Raw genomic sequence first — 18,720 nt, forward strand, 5'->3', positions numbered from 1 at the left:
ATCCATCCAATGTACTGTATGCTGCTGCGTTCTTTTGATTGACTGCAAAAGAACAAAATCCACACAGATACCTAGTGCAGATAATGAACCATTTTCATACAAAGTTACTGATGACTGCATTCTTCAAATCTTCATTTTCATCGTGATATTCAAGAGGATTGTTGATACCTTCCAATTCTTTGTAATTTCTACTTGTTGATGTAGTGAAATCTGTTCAACTATTTCTGGCATTTCCAAGCCTAAATGCTTGAAACCACAGTAAGCAAAACAGTTTTGAATTGTCTCACTGCGTGTTTCTCACCAACTGTCAGTGACAAAACTCACTGCTGTTTGAACACAAGTGCACGCAACTGACGCTGGTTAGAAACCACTTTGTAACAGTCTCCTGCCCCAATTAAGTGACACAGTGTCCCAAATAAACAAAGGGAATCCTGTCTATTTTTTTCAATTAGTTTTTGTTTTTAACAGTTGTCCCAAATAAGGGACTGCTCCCATTAACCAACGGTCCAATTAACTGGAATCCACTGTACATGTTTCCTGAGACACCTACAGGTATTGTCTACCCTGAGCTCTGTATAACTAGACAATCACACAACTTCTTAATCTTTCCAATGTAATCTTTCAAGAACACCAAGCTTTCCCTTAACTGGGTTTATAATTATGTTGTTTTATCTGGCCAAAGCAATCTAACGGATAATTATATGGAGTCCTAAGTATGGATCTCTTTGAACTTTCTTTCTAGCTTTTCACCATTTAGAAAATACTCAGTTCAGTCCTTATTTTACACTGAACTGAATGAATTTGGAACTTCTGACAATGAACGCTGTTTGCCAGTTTTGCCCTTTCACTTTCCCTCTTAATATCTCTGCATTATTTACTCAGTTAGGTGGCAAGGGCTGCATACCATTGCAGACTTCAAAGGCAAACGTTGTGGTGTCACCATCGCGGCCTCTCTCCCAGATGAGCTCAATCGCTTTTATGCTCAGTTCACTGTTGCTAACTCTAAGCCTCTGGGGAAAGCCACCGCTACAACCTGCAACCTGGTCATCTCCGAGGCTGAGGTATGCAGACGTTTCCAATGAGTGGACAGTCGCAAGGCTGCAGGACCAGATGACATCCCAGGGTGAGTACTTGGGATGTGCGCAGCACAACTGGCAGGGGTGTTTCCTGATATTTTTAATCTCTCCCTCTCCCAGTGTAGAGTGCCCTCCTGCTTCAAATTATCCACCATTGTCCCTGTACTAAAAAAGACCAAGGTAACATGCCTGAAGGACTGGCGTCCTGTCGCACTCACCTCAATAATAAGCAAATGCTTTGAGAGGCTGGTCAAGGATTACATCTGCAGCTTTCTACCACCCAAACTGGACCCCCTACAATTCCCCTACCAACAAAACCGATCGACAGATGACGCAATAGCCACTGCTCTACATACCATCCTTACACATCTGGAAAAGAAGGATGCTTATATGAGAATGCTGTTTTTGGATTACAGTTCAGTATTCAACACCATAGTTCCATCCAGGCTCGACAAGCAGCTCAGAGACCTTGGCCTTGACCCTGCCTTGTGCAGCTGGATCTTGGACTTCCTGCCAGATCGCCAGCAGGTTGTAAGAGTGGGCTCCCTCATCTCCAACCCTCTGACTCTCAATACAGGAGCCCCTCAGGGCTGCATACTGAGACCCCTCCTTTACTCCCTGTACATCCATGACTGTATCGCCACCCACAGCTCCAATCTGCTAATTAAATTTGCCAACAACACTACATTGATTGGCCTTATCTCAAACAATAACGAGGTGGCCTACAGGGAAGAAGTCATCTCTCTGACACAGTGGTGTCAAGAAAACAACCTCTCCTTCAATGTCGCAAAAACAAAGGAGCTGGTTGTGGATTACAGTAGGAATGGAGATGGGCTAACCCCTATTGACATCACTAGATCTGGGGTTGAGTTCCTCAGCATCCAAATCACTGAGGACCTCACGTGGTCTGTACACCTCAGACAGCTGAGGAAGTTTGGTATGGGCCCCCAAATCCTAAGAACATTCTATAGGGGCATAATGGGCATCCTGACTAGCTGCATCACTGCCTGGTATGGAAACTGTACCTCCCTTAATCGCAAGATTCTCCAGAGAGTGGTGCAGACAGACTGAACTTCCCATGATTCAGGACATTTACAAGGATAGGTGTGTAATAAGGGCCCCTAGGATCACTGGGAACCCAAGCCATCCCAACCACAATCTACTCCAGCTGCTACCATCCAGGAAGCAGTACCACAGCATAAAAACCAGGACCAACAGGCTCTGGGACAGCTTCTTCCACCAGGCCATCAGACTGATGAACTCACGCTGACTTGAGTGTACTCTATATTACATTGACTGTTCTATTTATTATAAATTATTATAAATTACTAAGATTGCACATGGCACATTTAGATGGAGACATAACGTAAAGATTTTCACTCCTCATGTATATGTATGTCAAGCAATTTTATTGGTTTGTGACAGTAGTACTGTGCAGAACATAAAAATCTACAAATTATATGAAGAAATATATTTTTAAAATTAAATTAAATAAGTAGTACAAAAATAATGAGGTAGTCTTCATGAGTTGGTTAATTATCTGTTCAGAAATCTGAAGGCAGAGGGGAAAAAGCTGTTCCTAAAACACTGAGCGTGTGTCTTGAGGCTCCTGTAACATCTTCTTGATGGTAGCAATGAGAAGAGGTCATGGCCTAGACAATGGCCATCCTTAATGATACAGTGGTGCTAGAAAGTTTGTGAACCCTTTAGAATTTTCTCTATTTCTGCATAAATATGACCTAAAATGTGATCAAATCTTCACGCAAGTCCTAAAACTAAAGAGGACCCAATTAAACAAATAACACAAAAAACATTATATTTTTTCATTTATTTTTTGAGAAAAAATATCTAACATTACATGCATTTGTTGGAAAAGGTATGTGAAACTTTGTTTTCAGTAACTGGTGTGACCCCCTTGTATAGCAGTAACTTCAACCAAACGTTTCTGGTAACTGTTGATCAGTCCTGCACAAGGCTTGGAGGAATTTTAGGCCATTCCTCCTCATAAAACTGCTTCAACTCTGGAATGTTGGTGGGCTTCCTTGCATGAACCGTTTGTTTTAGGTCTTTCCACATCATTTCTATAAGATTACAGTCAGGATTTTGACTTGGCCATTTCAAAACATGAAATTTCTTCTGCTTTAACTATTCTTTGGAAGACTGACTTGTGTGTTTAGGGTCATAGTTTTGCTGCATGACTCACATTCTCTTGAGCTTCAGTTCACGGCCAGGCACCCTGACATTTTCCTGCAGAGTTTGCTGGTACAATTCAGAGTTCATAGCTCCACCAATGATGGCAAGCCGTCCTGGTCCCGAGGCAGCAAAACAGGCCCAAACCATGTTTCACAGATAGGATGCTGGAATGCCAAACGTAACGTTTCTCATTTAAGCCAAACAGTTCTATTTTGGGCTCATCCGTCCACAGACCATTCTTCCAACAGTTTTCTGGCTTATCTGTGTGGTCTTTAGCAAAGTTTAGATGGGCAGCAATGTTCTTCTTGGACAGTAGTGGCTTTCTCCTTGCAATCCTGCCATGCACACTAGTGTTTGCCTAATGATAGACTCATGAACACTGACATTAACCAATGCAAGTGAGGCCTGTAATTCATTAGATGTTACCCTGGAGTTCTCTGTGACCTCCAGGAATATTATATGCCTTGCCCTTGGAGTGATTTTTGTTGGTCGACCTCTCCTGAAGAGAGCAACAGTGGGGTTGAATTTCCTCCATTTGTACACCATCTGTCTGACTGGATCGGTGGAGCCTAAACTCTTATGGTTTTGTATCCTTTTCAAGCCTGATGAGCATCGACAACATTTTTTCTAAGGTCCTCAGAAATCTCCTTTGATCGAGGTATGGCACACTTCCAAAAACCTGTGTGGTGAAGATCAGATTTTGATAGCGTAGAGCTACATTTATGTTCTTTAAATAGGGCAGGGCCCCCCACACTCACACCTGATTGCCATCTCATTGATCGAAACACCTGACTCTAATTTCCACTTTAAATGAACTGATAATACTGGAGGTTCACATTTTTTCCAACAAATACATGTAATTTTGGATCATTTTTCTCAATAAATAAATGAATTAATATATTGTTTTTGTGTTATTTATTTAATTGCGTTCTCTTTATCTAGTTTTAGGGCTTATGGTGAAGATCTGATCACATTTAGGTTACACTTATGCAGAAATAGAGAAAATTCTAAAGGGTTCACGAACTTTCTAGCACCACTGTAGATGCCACATTTTTGAGGCATTGCCTTTTGAAGATGTCCTTGATGCTGGGGAGGATAGTGCCCATGATGTAGCTAGCTGAGTCTCCAACGCATTGCAGTTTTTCCCAATTCTGTGTAGTTGCTCCTCCCTACCAGATGGTAATGCAACCAGTTAGAATGCTCTCCACGTACCTCTATAGAAATTTGCTAGTCTTTGATGACATACTATATGTTATTTTTGTGACCTCATCAGTATTTCCATAGAAGGGATTTGAATGGGGAGGAAAGTAATTTTAAGCTAGAGTAATCTAGCTACTTATTGGTTTAATATACAGGGAATGTGTGGCTACTTCTGTTGCATACAAGCTGAGTTATCTGATGGAACATAAAAGTGGCTTACAAAACAAGACAAACAATAATAGACCATTTGTGGCTTTTCTATATTACAACAATGACTACACATCTGAAGTATTTCATTGGTCATGAAGTACTCTGGGGCATTCCAAAGCTGTGGAGGGCACTTTAAAAATTCAGGATCATTACTATGAGTCAGTACAATCCTGAGATTTGATTACAGAGTTGAAGTAACTCCTTGGGATTGACTCTAATTCAAGTAGTTTTTATGTGCGGATTTTATTCTGATTTGGTCAATTAACATGCCAGTGAGCACCATAGTTCAGCTCTGTGATGATCTTCTCACAGAGGATATAAGATTACACTGTCATTACTGCAAGCTTAAAAGAAATGATAACTTACAACTGACTTTCAGCACATGCCAGAAATCAACATACAGTATATAAAATGACCACAGTAGAGCAGTAATCATTATATTATTTGCAAAATAATAATACATACAGCAATATTACTGTAATTTGCCATTTGACTAGAATAAATACACTTGCATGAAAATAAATGTAGTTCAGCATCTTACAGTGAAATTCCTCAATTTATCCATCAATTCCGAGACCCAAATTTCTTCTTTACTGCCTGCATAAAATGACTGCCTACCATCAGCATGTCCCCATCAGAGAAATAATGGGCTCGAGTATCCTATAAGGAATACAGGCTATTAAAATAATTCATAATGCGTTTATCACAAGACTGGAGTACTCACTGTCCATTGCTCTGGGAATACCAGAGCACTGCTCAGTGATGTAGATGATGAACAAAGCCCTACAATAAGCAAGATGAGAACCAGCTGATCCATAAAAAAGGAACAGACCAGAGAAACCATAGAAGATACTATTCACCTAAAAGCTGTATCCAATTTATTAAGCAGTCTTTACCAAATTCTGTCAATGATTCAGATTGACGGGACAGGTTGGGTGTGGGTCTAAGGAGATTGCTAACAGCTCGGCACAAGTGGATGTTAGAAAGATAACAAGAATTTTCTTCCAATGTGAGAGCCAAATGTTCGGCAGCTTTTTGCTTGAAAATACATTCAATGGCCATTGTAATAAGTACATCTGTTCATTAACGCAAATATCTAATCAGCCAATCCTGTAGCAGCAACTCAATGTGTAAAAACATGCAGACATGGTCAAGAAGTGTAATTGTTGTTCAGACCAAACATCAAAATGGGAAAGATGTGATTTAAGTGACATTGACAGTTGAATGATTGGTGGTGCCAGACGGGGTGGTTTGAGTATCTCAGAAACTGCTGATCTCCTGGGATTTTCAAACATAACAGTCGCTAGAGCAGGGGTTCCCAACTTGAGCTCCACAGATCCCTTGCTTAATGGTATCGGTCCATGGCATGAAAAAGGTTGGGAATTCCAGCCATAGAGTTTACAGAGAATGGTACAAAATACAAAAAGCATCCAGTAAGCGGCAGTTCTGTGGCCAAAAACGCCTAATTGATAAGAGAGCTGAGAGGAGAATGGCCAAACTGGTCCAAACTGACAGAAGGCAACAGTAATTCAAATAACCACGCATTACAATATGGTGTGCAGAAGAGTGTCTCTGAACGCACAACACATCGAACCTCAAATGGATGGGCTACAGCAGTAGAAGACTGACCACTGAGTGTATGTTTGTACTCTATTAGGTACCTCATGTACATAATAAAGTGGTCACTGACTGTACCTTCACAATAGATATTTACTGTCCACAATTTTGAGCTCTTTAAAAAAGAGAATACAGCAAGCTTAATTGTAGCAGGTCATCTGGTGGCATTATACTTACCCTTGGACATTTAGCTCTTAAATTTAATGTGTGACAAGTTGCTAGGAATGTAAACTGATCTTATTGCAAAAAAGAAAACCAACTACCTATCTTGTGCCTTGATAAACAGCAGAGGTAACTGAATCTCCTTGCCAACTGGCAAGCAAGATTGTCAAGGTAAAGTGTCTGGACTAAACAAAAAAAATGAGTCAGAGTGGGTGAGTTCAATGACAAGTTGAGCACTGAAAGGCAAAGAGACTGAGAGAGATGCACTCTGGAGATTGTGCGAGAAAGGAGGGGGAAGGCCACAAAGAAAGAGCCACTGAAAAAGGGAGCAAAGGGTCATTCAGTGTAAAAAAAAAGACAGAGGGAGAAGACAAGTGAGAGCACAAATAAATATGATCAGACTACCACTCTGAGATGAAGTCAGAAAGAGAAAAGGTGGGTGACAGAGTAACCACTGTGATGGGGATATAGGATAGTGACAGTCAGAGGAGGGGAAGTGAAGGTTAGGCTGAGAGAAAAAAACATCAAAGTGAAGCAGAAGTGGGGAAAATGAAAATAAATCATAGATTGGGGTTTGAAGCTGAATTTGCATAAGGCCAGAATTAACGAGTAAATACCTCGAAGTTTGCCTTGTGGAATCATTTGGATAAATCTCAACAACTAATTTTATCACCTAGTGTCACTATCAACTTCTACCAAGTATAAAAGTACAGCGACATTTATTGTGCTACAACAATGAGACCCAATCATTCATCATGCCACTGCATCAGAGTGTGCTATTTGCAATATCCAGTGGTCTTCATATCCTTGTCAGAATCTACTGAGTAGCTCTGGAAGTCATTATGGGTTGGAATGAGTCAGCTCTAACTTGGTTCACTGGTTAGCTCATAACAGAGAAAGGTTTGTGATTCTTCATATGGTATACCGACATGGCAAATGGAAATGAAAAAAAACAATGCGCTTACCCACTACACCACCCATTTAAAATAGTACCATTGTTTAAATAACTGGAAAATGAGAAAGGAAATTACTATTCCATTATCACTGAAGCAATCTCCTACCCTCCCTTGCCACAAAGTTACATCAGTCAATGTTGCCTTTAACAATTTCAGCAAGCAGGAAATTATAGCTAGTCTCTAAACAATACTGCTATTGAAATTAAATCCAATTTTATATTGTGCTAGTGCTGCTAGCTCCTAATTAACAGGTTTCTCCACAGTTTTAATAAAGTAAACTTGCTACATTAGTTGAATCAAATGGCTGAGGAGATCCATTTTTCTCCCATTTTAGAGCTACTGATATGCCAATCATACATTGCAGAACACCTAGCTGCACAAAACCCAAATTAATCATGACACCATCGTTAAGCACAATATGAAGGTATCTTGAATAACACTGCCACCACTGTGGGGTCAGAATGAATTTGATAACTAGCATTCAAAAATATTAATTCTTCATATCTAATTTTAGCTTTGCATTTCCTAATTTTGAGCTAGCTCTGTGGCTTTTATTTCTGTTATTCATATAAGCTTAAAATGTTGTACAAAATTGGTAGCTTGATTTTAAAGAGTCAAAAACGTTATCTGTAACTTAAGATGTCAATAGTGGATGAACAAGGAAGAAGAGTTAAGAACAAAAGAATCTGAGATTATAACTGGTGCATGATCAAACAAAATATTCAAACATTTGATATTCAGAAATTTGCAATCATGATAGTCTTGGGCTCTGTACTTCAGGTCCTTTATGAACATATTCATCACTAGCAAGGCCAATATTTGTTGTTCTTTCTTAATTCCCTTTCAGAAACACTTCAATGCACAATTTTGACCAAATACCATTAATTTATGCCAGGAGTTTAATCTAATTTAAAATACCACACTGTCAAGTTATTACCTTTTATTCCACAGTGCAACATAGACTAATTTTATAATAGTCTTTTAGGGGTTAAAGCTATCTCTTGTGGAAAGTGTTATTTAAAAAAGCCCAGGGGCTCATTTTTAATGAGCTGTAACTATTAAGTAATGCATAAAGGATACTAAAATTTATGGTGCATATAGCTATTATATAATGGAAAAAATCATTAAAAACTATTTTTCTTAATGTTCATGATGATCTGATCAGTAACTATGGAACTACTTCTGGAAATGTCAGAAAAAAAAGCTTTGTCCCATTTTGTCTGGAGAATTATCTTAGACCTCCTGTTGCATCTGGCCAAGGCAATGGAAGTGCAAAAATAATTATCCTGCCTGCAGAATTTTTATCACAGTGATCTATTCACTGGATAGGGGATTGGTGACAAAATTTGGCATTTATTGTCCATTCCTTTTTGTCCTTAAGGTGGTGGTCAGTCATCTTCTTTAATTGCTCCAGTTTATGTGATGAAGATATTCCCACACTGTACAGGGAATTTCAGGATCTGGTTCAATGATGAAGAAGAAACACTCGATATTCTAAGCTTTATATCATGAAGCCCCTTCTTTTCGGTTGACCTTCACATGTTTCAGCTCAGAAGCTATATCCAGCTACTCAACATCCCAGCATTTACTGGTTTCTCAGTGTTTTGTCCAGAGATTGAAGATCACTTCACAACCTCATTGAAATGCAAATAATTTTCAACTTAGAAACCTTAATATTTTCCATGTTAAAGACATTTCTATTAACATGGATAATTTTCTATAATTGTGTTTGTAAGTTTGCATAAATTCCTATTTGTTATCGATTTTATCTGAGAAACAATTTTACAAAAAACAAAACAAAGTGGTTAGTTCTTTTTTGCTCATTTGGACATAAGAAAGCCCATTAATTTCTACAAACTAGAAGTGATAGTAAAGAAGACTAAACTGTCACAGATACGTCATGAAGGTTTATTCACATGGCATAACAAGGTGATAGAAAGCAGATTCTTTATCAACAATTCCTGACACAATTCACCAATTTAAAAATAGCATGAACAAAAATGACTAACAGATCATTTTAAGCATATTTTAAAACAAAAAAAGAATAACTGCAGAGATAGTGGATCTATTAATGATTATCTTAAATTGCCTGTATTTTCAAGTATTTCTTGAAAACGTCACATTGCTATTAACCAAGGGACACAGAAAAAACATGGGCAACTACAGTAAAAGCTGGTTAGGCTGGTACCTACTACTGCCAAATTTCTGGAATCCACCATTTTAGCATGTAATGATGAGATTCTTAGAAAAGAGTGTTAAGCAGAGTCAACATGATTTTACGAAGAGAAAATTGCACTGGATAACACAAATTGAGCTTTCCTAAAGCAGTCATAACCAGGGTGTACCAGGAGGAAATCTGTGGATGTAGTATCTGTTTCCAACATTTGAGAAGTACCAGACAACAGAATCAGAATCAAGTTTAATATCATTGGCATATGTCATGAAATTTGTTGTTTTGAGGCAGCAGTACATTGCAATAAAAATAATTTTTAAAACTATATATTACAATAATATATGTATAATTAAATTAAATAAGTAGTGCAAAAACAAAAAATTAAGTGAGTTAGTGTACATGGGTTCATTGTCCATTCAGGAACCTGATGGTGGAGCGGAACAAACTACTTTTAAAATACTAAGTTTATGTCTTCAGGCTCCTGTACCTCCTCCCTTAATGCTGGCATTGAGAAGAATGGATGTCTTGGGTGATGGGAGTCCTTAATGACAGATGCCGCCTTTTTGACGCATCATATTTTGAAGATGTCCTTGACACTGGAGAGACTAGTGCCCATGATGGAGATGGCGGAGTTTGTAATTTTCTGCAGCTTTTTCTGACCCCGTGCAATGGCCCCTCCATACCAGATGGTGATGCAACCAGTTAGAATGCTCTCCACAGCACATCGGTAGAAATTTGCAAGTCATTGGTGACATGCGACGTCTTGTCAAACTCTCAATGAAATAGATCCGCTGTCATGCCTTCTTTGTAATTATTACACAAAGTAAAGGTTCAATGGTGGGGTAATAGGGGAATAGGCATGGATGACAGATTGCTGGAATAGACATATCGATAGATCATAAAGTACAGCACAGGAACAGGTCCTTCAGCCTACAATATTGTGCCGAACTAATTAAAATAGTGATCAAACTAACCCTGCCCATTCACTTCTTCCCTCACCTCCATTCATGGCCCCTTCCAGGTAAGGCAACAATTCACACGCAAATCTGCTGGTGTCGCCTTTTGTGTCCGAAACTCCCAATGCAGCCTCCTCTACATTGGTGAGATCGTCATAAATTGAGGGACTGCTTCATTGAGTACCATGGCTCCATCCACCATAAGCAGAACTTCCCAGTGGCCAAACATTTTAATTCCTCTTCCGATATGCCGGTCCATGGCCTCCTCTTGTGCCAACATGAGACCACCCTCAGGATGGAGGTACAAAGCCTTATATTCTGTCTGGTAGCTTCCAACCTGATGGCATAAATATCGATGTCTCCTTCCCATTAAAAAAAAATTCCCTCCCCCTCCCCTCTTCTTCTTTTGCCCACTCTGGCGTCTTACTTTTTCTCACCTACCACTAACCTCCCCCTGGGCCCCCTCCTCCTTCCCTTTCTCCTATGGTCCACTCTCCTCTCCTCTCAGATTCCTTCATCTCCAGCCCTTTATCTTTCCTACCAACTTGGCTTCACCTATCACCTAGCTATCCTCCTTCTGCTCCCTACACTTTTTTATTCTGGCATCTTCCCCCATCCTTTTCACTCCTGAAGAAGGGTCTCAGCCTGAAACATCACCTGCTGCACTTTTTGTTCTATCCAAAAGCCTCAATCACCCCTAAAATATTTGCCTCCAGGCAGTGTAATCCAGACAACCTCTGTATAAAAAACTTACTCCCTCTCACCTAATGCCCTCTGGAATTAGACATTTCAACCCTGGGAGAAAGATACTGGCTGTCCACACTCTCTCATAACCTTAAAAAAATTCTATCAGATCCCCCCTCAGCCTCCACTTCTCCAGAGAAAATAACCCCAATTTATCCAAACTCTCTTTATAGCATATCCTCTCTAATCTAGGCAGCATCTATGCTGGGTGCCACTGTGATCTGCTTTAGGTCCTCAAACATTCACTACTTACATTAAACAATTAAATGAAGAAAATATTGTAGAACATAGAACAGAATATCATTTCCACTTTTGCTAATGATACAAAACTAGATGAGGAAAATGAACTTCAGGGAGAACATAAAGAAAGATACCAGAATTATTATTACAAAAATGTGTAGCTTTTGCATTTGTTGGGAAAAGCAGAAAACCTTTAAACAGAGAGAAATCAGCAAGTCTGTTATACAGAAGAATTTTGGTGCACCAGTTCATAAAATGCAGAAAGAAACAGGCAGGTTCAGATAGATATAGAAAACCAATTACTTGAGGGGTGGAGTAAAAAGTAAGGAAGTCTTGCTGAGGGTGTGCAGGGCTTTGGCAAGATCTATTTGGGATAATGTGCACAATTTTGGTTTGTATCTACAGAAAGGTAAGATTTCTCTTATAAGCTGCAATAATGTGGATTGTTTCTAGGAAAGCATTGAGAGGGTGGTGGGAACATTGCCACCTAGCAGTTAATATAACATCATTACAGTGCTTGGGGCCCAGGTTCTATTCCATTGCTGCCTTTAAGGAGTTTGTACTTTCTCCCCATGACCACGTGGAGTTTTTCCAATTGCTGCAGTTTCCTCCCACAATCCAAAAGTGAACAGATTAGTAGATTAATTGGTCACCTGGGTGTAATTGGGCAGCCTGAGCTTGTTGGACCGGAAAGGCCTATTACTGTGTTATATCTCTAAATAAAATAAAGTGTGACGGAGATGTGACCAACTGGAATTTAGAAGAATCAGATCTCTTTGACATGTACAACTTTACAAGAAGGAATGTCAGCACAAGAAGCTATTTTTACATCTTCAGCAATCATAGACCTTGTATGAATATAAAAGCCAACAGCAAAGCACTTGCAACAATCTTTCCCCAGAAGATTCCTGTAGATGATCAATCTCCTGAGATTTCAAAGGTCACAACAGATAGCATTAAGGGAAGTCATTCATTCCGTGTAATACAAGTTAAACTCTGATAATCCATTATCTGAAATCTTCAGAAATCCTGGCAGTCTACTATCTGGCTCACTAATCTATCGAAAATATGAGCTGTGTTTCAGAGCACAAACAAGGGGTCTAGAATGCCAGGGGCCATAGGTTTGAGTCCAGAATGATTATATACTTCCTGCTCCCTTTAAACTTGCTAAGTTCACTTTGTAATTTATTATTCTACTGTACCACATATAAAAAGTGAAATAAAGCGTGTTTGGTTGTTAATAGAACTAACACTGGTTAAAGAAAATCTGCTTATTGGGTATCAAAGTCTGAGGGGTGCTGGACTATCAAAGTTTACTCTATCAGGCTGTGTGCTCTGGATACAACAACGGCTGTGGGTCTTCCATCATATGCCAACTGCAGTGATCATTTAGGCTCCCAAGCCAGCCGAGTCTCATGCCAATACAGAGACCAAGAAGGCAAATGGAAAACTGCATTGGTTAATTATATCTACATTAAAAACAATCCAGCTAAGTACAGAACAAACAAGCTGCTCTCAAAGTTGACAAACTGGAATTTACTCATAATATCCTGCTCAATGATACTCAGTTTGCATTCTGCCAGGAACACATCTTCAGAACTCATTACATGTTTTGGTCTAAATTTCACTGAAGAGATGAATTCCAGAATGGACTGCTCAACATCAAGGCACCATTTGTATTCAATGGTCAAGAATGTTAACAAATTCTTCTGTGCAGGTGCTGCTTGACCCCCTGAGTATTTTTAGCTTTTTTTTTGTTGTTTTTATTTCATTAATTCCGAGGTGTGGAGTAATAATCAAGAGAGAGAAGTTCAAATTCTACTGCGTCAGTTGAGAATGCAAATTCAGTTAAGTAAATAATGTGGAATAAAAGCTAGTACTCAAAGTGTGATCTAATCAAGATTTGAAACTGCTTTACTGTAACTTATCTACTTTTTGATTATAGTCTTTTAGAAATAAATCCTGGTTATTTCCCTAAAGTGGCTTTATAAGACCATGTTGAACCTTATATTGATTTGGAAACTTGTACTTCCAGATCCCTTTGCTGCCCAATCCTAATTAAATTTTATTTTCAAAGTAAAATGTTAATTTGCACATCCTCATTGTTATAACTAAAATATAATAACAAGTTGAAAGTTGTTGCTAATTATATGTCCCAAAGGCAATTAATTCAACCAAAGTATCGCCTTATTTAGTCTGCTTTTTAAAATGATTTCATCTTCACTTGTTTGACTGTTAAACAGCAATTTTGCTGTTTGAAATTGTAAGTCTGAAACAAAATCAAAAGAAAGCAGTTCTGAAGTAACTCACAAACAGATTAGACTATTTCCTCTTTCTGATACTCTGGTATGTCTTTGGTTTGTCAGAAAAAAAACAAGAGATACGTTTTGAACAAATAGATTTATTTTGGCTACTGCCCCATGTAATATCTTAGTGGCAAAAATCTAATAGTCTTGACATCAATTCCATGCAGAATATCTCAAAGTCAATCTTTTGATCTGGTAGCATCAAGATTCAACAAATACAATTTTAAGACCAAGATAAAATGTCAGCTTTGTCAAGTCATAGCCACAGTCAAGGAGCCAATGACCATAGTTAAATTAAACCCAGAATTATCTTCTCCCTTTAGAAATCTTCAAATATCAAATGGACACCCCCTTCTTCCATTACAACACTGAAAGAACAATTATTTCAGTAAACCTCCACGCATACAATCCTGATTCAAAGAAATCCCAGCATTCTGTGTGTGTGTGTGTGTGTGTGTGTGTGTGACCTGTTGACAGAGCCATTTTGTATGTATTCAATACTATCATCGATGTGAAAGAAATTAAAGAATGAGAAGTGGAAAGTGGCTTCAGGCAAAATTTCTTGATCCACTGTGTGATGGTCTTGCTGTCAGCCAAGGAAGACTGCTTAAATTCAAAATATATTAAATTTGAGAATTATAATGAGGAAGCAAATGAGTTATTTCAAAAGAAGGAATGGATTTTTTGACTCTAATAAAGTTATGTCCTAAATTTTAGATTTTCAGATATGCAATGTGTGGTGAATATGTCTTGCAAATATTAATAATGTTGAGACAACAGGAATTCACAGCTTTCAAAAAAGCCAAACTGGTTTGTTTGCAGTATTTCAACTCTCAAGGTATATTATAGCCCACTCCATAGAGATCCTACATAGCAATTGCATTTCAAAAGATGTTTGCTATTTTTCAGATTCAGATTTATTTATCACACGCAGAACATACAGTGAAATGTGTCATTTGTGTTAACAAGCAACATACCCAAGGATGTGCTGGGGACAGCCTGCATGTTATTTTTTTCTCTAGGAGATATTATATTAAATAATATAACACATCTATAATTATGCCACATGGTTAGCTAGCCTTATATCTGGATTTATATTGATGAATAATGTAGAATAACATCCATTCATTTTGAGAGTTCATGTTATTCTTAGTGCATGAGACTAGGTTGTGGCTGGAATTTGTTAACGCTGTAAAACTACAATGATGGGTGATTTAAGATACTAGGATCATTTCCACTGTTTCAGAGGAGGCTACCGAGAATAATAAAGATTTTATAAATTATGTAGGATTTTAACAGTGAATACAAGTAGATTAATTCCAAAACCAAAGGAAACAGTGCAAAATATCACCCACATAAAATCCTTTATACAGTAAGATGGAAAATTACTGCACCTAGGAAGATAAAGACAGTGTAGTTGCAACAGAAGACAATACATTATTTCACCTGTAAAATAAGCAACTACTTGAAATGAAGACTCTGTAGTAATGCATTCGTTCTTGCTGTGACTAGAACTGAAAATATAGCATTGACACCTTTTATACTTCTTGCCACTTGAAACTTTTTGTTCAGAAATTATTATTGGCTATTGCCCTAAATTAAGTTTATATTGGAAAGGTATTCACAGAACATTAGTTAAGGTATTTAAGACTCAGATACCTCTGAACTTGGAGACTCTTTATTTGGGGCATGTATTGTTTTTGGAACAGAAGAAAGATATAAAGCTGCTGCAGGCCCTTTTAGCAGCAAGTAAGAAATCAATCACCAGAAAGTGGCTAAATCCAACATCACCTGCATTAGAAGATTGGCATGAAATTATTTTGGAAATATTTAAAATAGAAAAGATGACTTGCTCTCTGAGAATTCAAAAATAAATTTTTTATCAAATTTGGAATAAATGGATTGAATTTATAACCCCAATGTGAGCAGACTTTAGATGACTCTCCTAAAGGTTTATACTGCTTTCCTCATCAACGTAGTAACAGTGTTAATGTAAGCTCCCTTGGTTCGAATGTTCACTGTTTTCTTTCTGGAAAACGTGGAATTAATACAAGCAAAGAAAAAGCTTTGGGAAAAAATGATAAACTTAAGTAAATAAGTACACAGGGATTGGATAAGTATGTCTGTGGGTAGGAGCAAACATGAACGTGTACTTGTGAATGTATAAATATATATAGATTTATACATATATAAAAAATGGAAAAGGTTTTATATGTAAAAAAGTTTGTGTAATACTTGTGAATACCTTATCCAAATAAAAATTAAATTTAAAAAAAGAAATTATTATTGGCTATTGATAAAGACACACAGTAACATAATAAAAATATTCCAGCTTTCATTCCTAGACTGGTGAACTGGTATGCTTTGGTGATACCAAAGCAGAGAAAAGCAAAGTCCTGACCCGAGCAGCTACCCTTGCCACTTCTGTTGGAAAATGCACCTGGAAACAATGTTGTGTTCAACATTTCCGAGTGGAACAGTTCCGTTGTATTCACTGGCTGAATTCATGCAGAAGAGGGAAATTGCTTCATGGTTCATTTATTAGAACTAAATTCAAACATGGTAAAAGGGAACACGAAACCATTCAGTGCTGTTGCTTCACAACTCCAATAACACAGGTTTGGTCCTAACTTCCGGTGCTGTCTGTGTGGAGTCTGTACTTCCTCCTTGCAATCATGCAGGCTCCCCCCCTCCATATCCCATTGGAGTACTGAAAAGTTAAATGGCTACTGTAAATTACACATGTAGCTGGGTGACAGGAGAATCAGGAGGAAGTTAATGGGCATGTGGGAGAATAAGTTTCTGGAAAATAAATGGTGAACAGAATTTCTCTGCTAAGAGCTGGCAGCAGCTTGATGGGTTGAATGATTTCCATCTGTAATATAATAAGTATAACGTGCATAAATCTTTGGAAATGTGTAGTTGTTAAGTTGGATTAACCCAAGTTGGATAAAATTGCCATAACAATTTTCCTTGCTCCTCCGAATAAAGTACTTTAATAAAATAGCTACGTTTACCCCAATTTCTGCTTCAAGCTACTCATCCTACACATTTTGTTTCAAGCTTGTATTTGCAGACAAAAACTGAAACAAAATTATTCTAAATCATACAACTCAGTATAACAAAAATATTTACATCTCTGAAGGTATGTGGGTATATTTACACCCACAGCTCTAATCTGCTAATTAAATTTGCCAACGACACTACATTAATTGGCTTAATCTCAAACAATAATGAGGTGGCCCACAGGGAAGAAGTCATCTCTCTGACATAGCGGTGTCAAGAAACCAACCTCTCCCTCAATGTCGCAAAAACAAAGGAGCTAGTTGTGGATTACAGGAGGAATGGAGATGGGCTAACCCCTACTGACATCAATAGATCTGGGGTTGAGAGGGTAAACAGCTTTAAGTTCCTCAGTATCCACATCACCGAGGACCTGACATGGTCTGTACACACCAGCTGTGTGGTGAAAAAGGCACAACAGCTCCTCTTTCACTTCAAACAGTTGAGGACGCTTGGTATGGGCCCCCAGATCCTAAGAACTTTCTACAGGGGCACAATTGAGAGCATCCTGACTGGCTGCATCACTGCCTGGTATGGGAACTGTACCTCCCTTAGTCTCAGGATTCTGCAGAGAGTGGTGCGGACAGCCCAGCGCATCTGTAGTTGTGAACTTCCCATGATTCAAGACATTTACAAAGACAGGTGTGAAAAAAGGGCCCAAAGGATCATTGGGGACCCAATTCACCCCAACCACAATCTATTCCAGCTGCTACTACCTGGGAAACGGTACCGCAGCATAAAAGCCAGGACAAATAGGCTCCGGGACAGGTTCTTCCATGAGGCCATCAGACTGATTAATTCACGTTGATTTGAGTGTATACCTATGTTACATTGACTGTTCTATTTATTACAAATTATTATAAATTACTATGATTGCACATTGCAGATTTAGATGGAGGTGTAACATAAATATTTTTCACTCCTCATGTATGTGAAGGATGTATGAAATAAATCAATTCAATTCTATTAAAGAAAAACTAATCACTTTTGAGTCAATATATGACATCTGGGAAACCAAAGAGATATCTACTTCATTAAAGTTTATTGTTTCATGGTTCTTCTTTATAACAAACTTAAAAGTTGTCAGATTCTCAAAATGAACATATTGCTTAAACTGTATGTTTAGTAGGTGACACAAAATGCCCCAAATATACCTACATATGATAACATGGCTTTCATTTCCTCATCACTGCGTACTGTGATTCGATCCCCATCTTCATCTTCATCTTTAAAATAAACAAGAATCAATTATGAATATGACAAGTTGAACTATTCATCATGACTAATTAAAAGAATGTTTGGAATGCAAAACAGACGATAATACGGTTTGGAATAATACAGTGCAAGTTACAATGGTCTTTGGGTCATACTCGAATATGCATTATAATTATCTGGATTTGGAAAGCATTTCATCACTAAATGTTTTTTTCCTTCTAGGCAGATAGAGTGGAAAACAGCAATATATAGCCCATCCACCATGAGCTTACAATTTCATTTGAATTGTGGAATTAAGGTAACTATAGAAAAAAAATTGCTCTCATCGCACTATGCAAGACAATAATACTTAATTGGCCTGTAAAACACAATTGGTATAAACTTAGACTCAACAATGAACATTAATGTCTACAAGAAAGTCAATTATCTATATGTTACCCAATTTCATAAGAGGCTTTAACGGGACATTCTCATCTGATAGAACAAGTTACAACCTCTAACCTTTACTACAAAAGATAAAATATAATAGAACTATCTCATATAACATGCACTATGATTAACATACAGTATACAGTGAAAAAAGCTATGCTATCACTAAAACATAAATAA

General features: G+C 38.0%; 1 protein-coding gene across 1 annotated transcript in view; it reads right to left on the bottom strand.

The window, feature by feature from the left end:
* Positions 1–18,720, bottom strand: part of map2k5 (mitogen-activated protein kinase kinase 5) — a 327,453-nt gene that overhangs the window by 290,421 nt on the left and 18,312 nt on the right. Inside the window, exon 3 of the mRNA XM_063066162.1 lies at positions 18,055–18,122. Within this exon, the coding sequence (XP_062922232.1) occupies positions 18,055–18,122 (68 nt within the window). The remainder of the gene's footprint in view (positions 1–18,054; positions 18,123–18,720) is intronic.

Source organism: Mobula hypostoma, chromosome 13 (assembly GCF_963921235.1).
Source record: "Mobula hypostoma chromosome 13, sMobHyp1.1, whole genome shotgun sequence".
NCBI lineage: Eukaryota > Metazoa > Chordata > Chondrichthyes > Myliobatiformes > Myliobatidae > Mobula > Mobula hypostoma.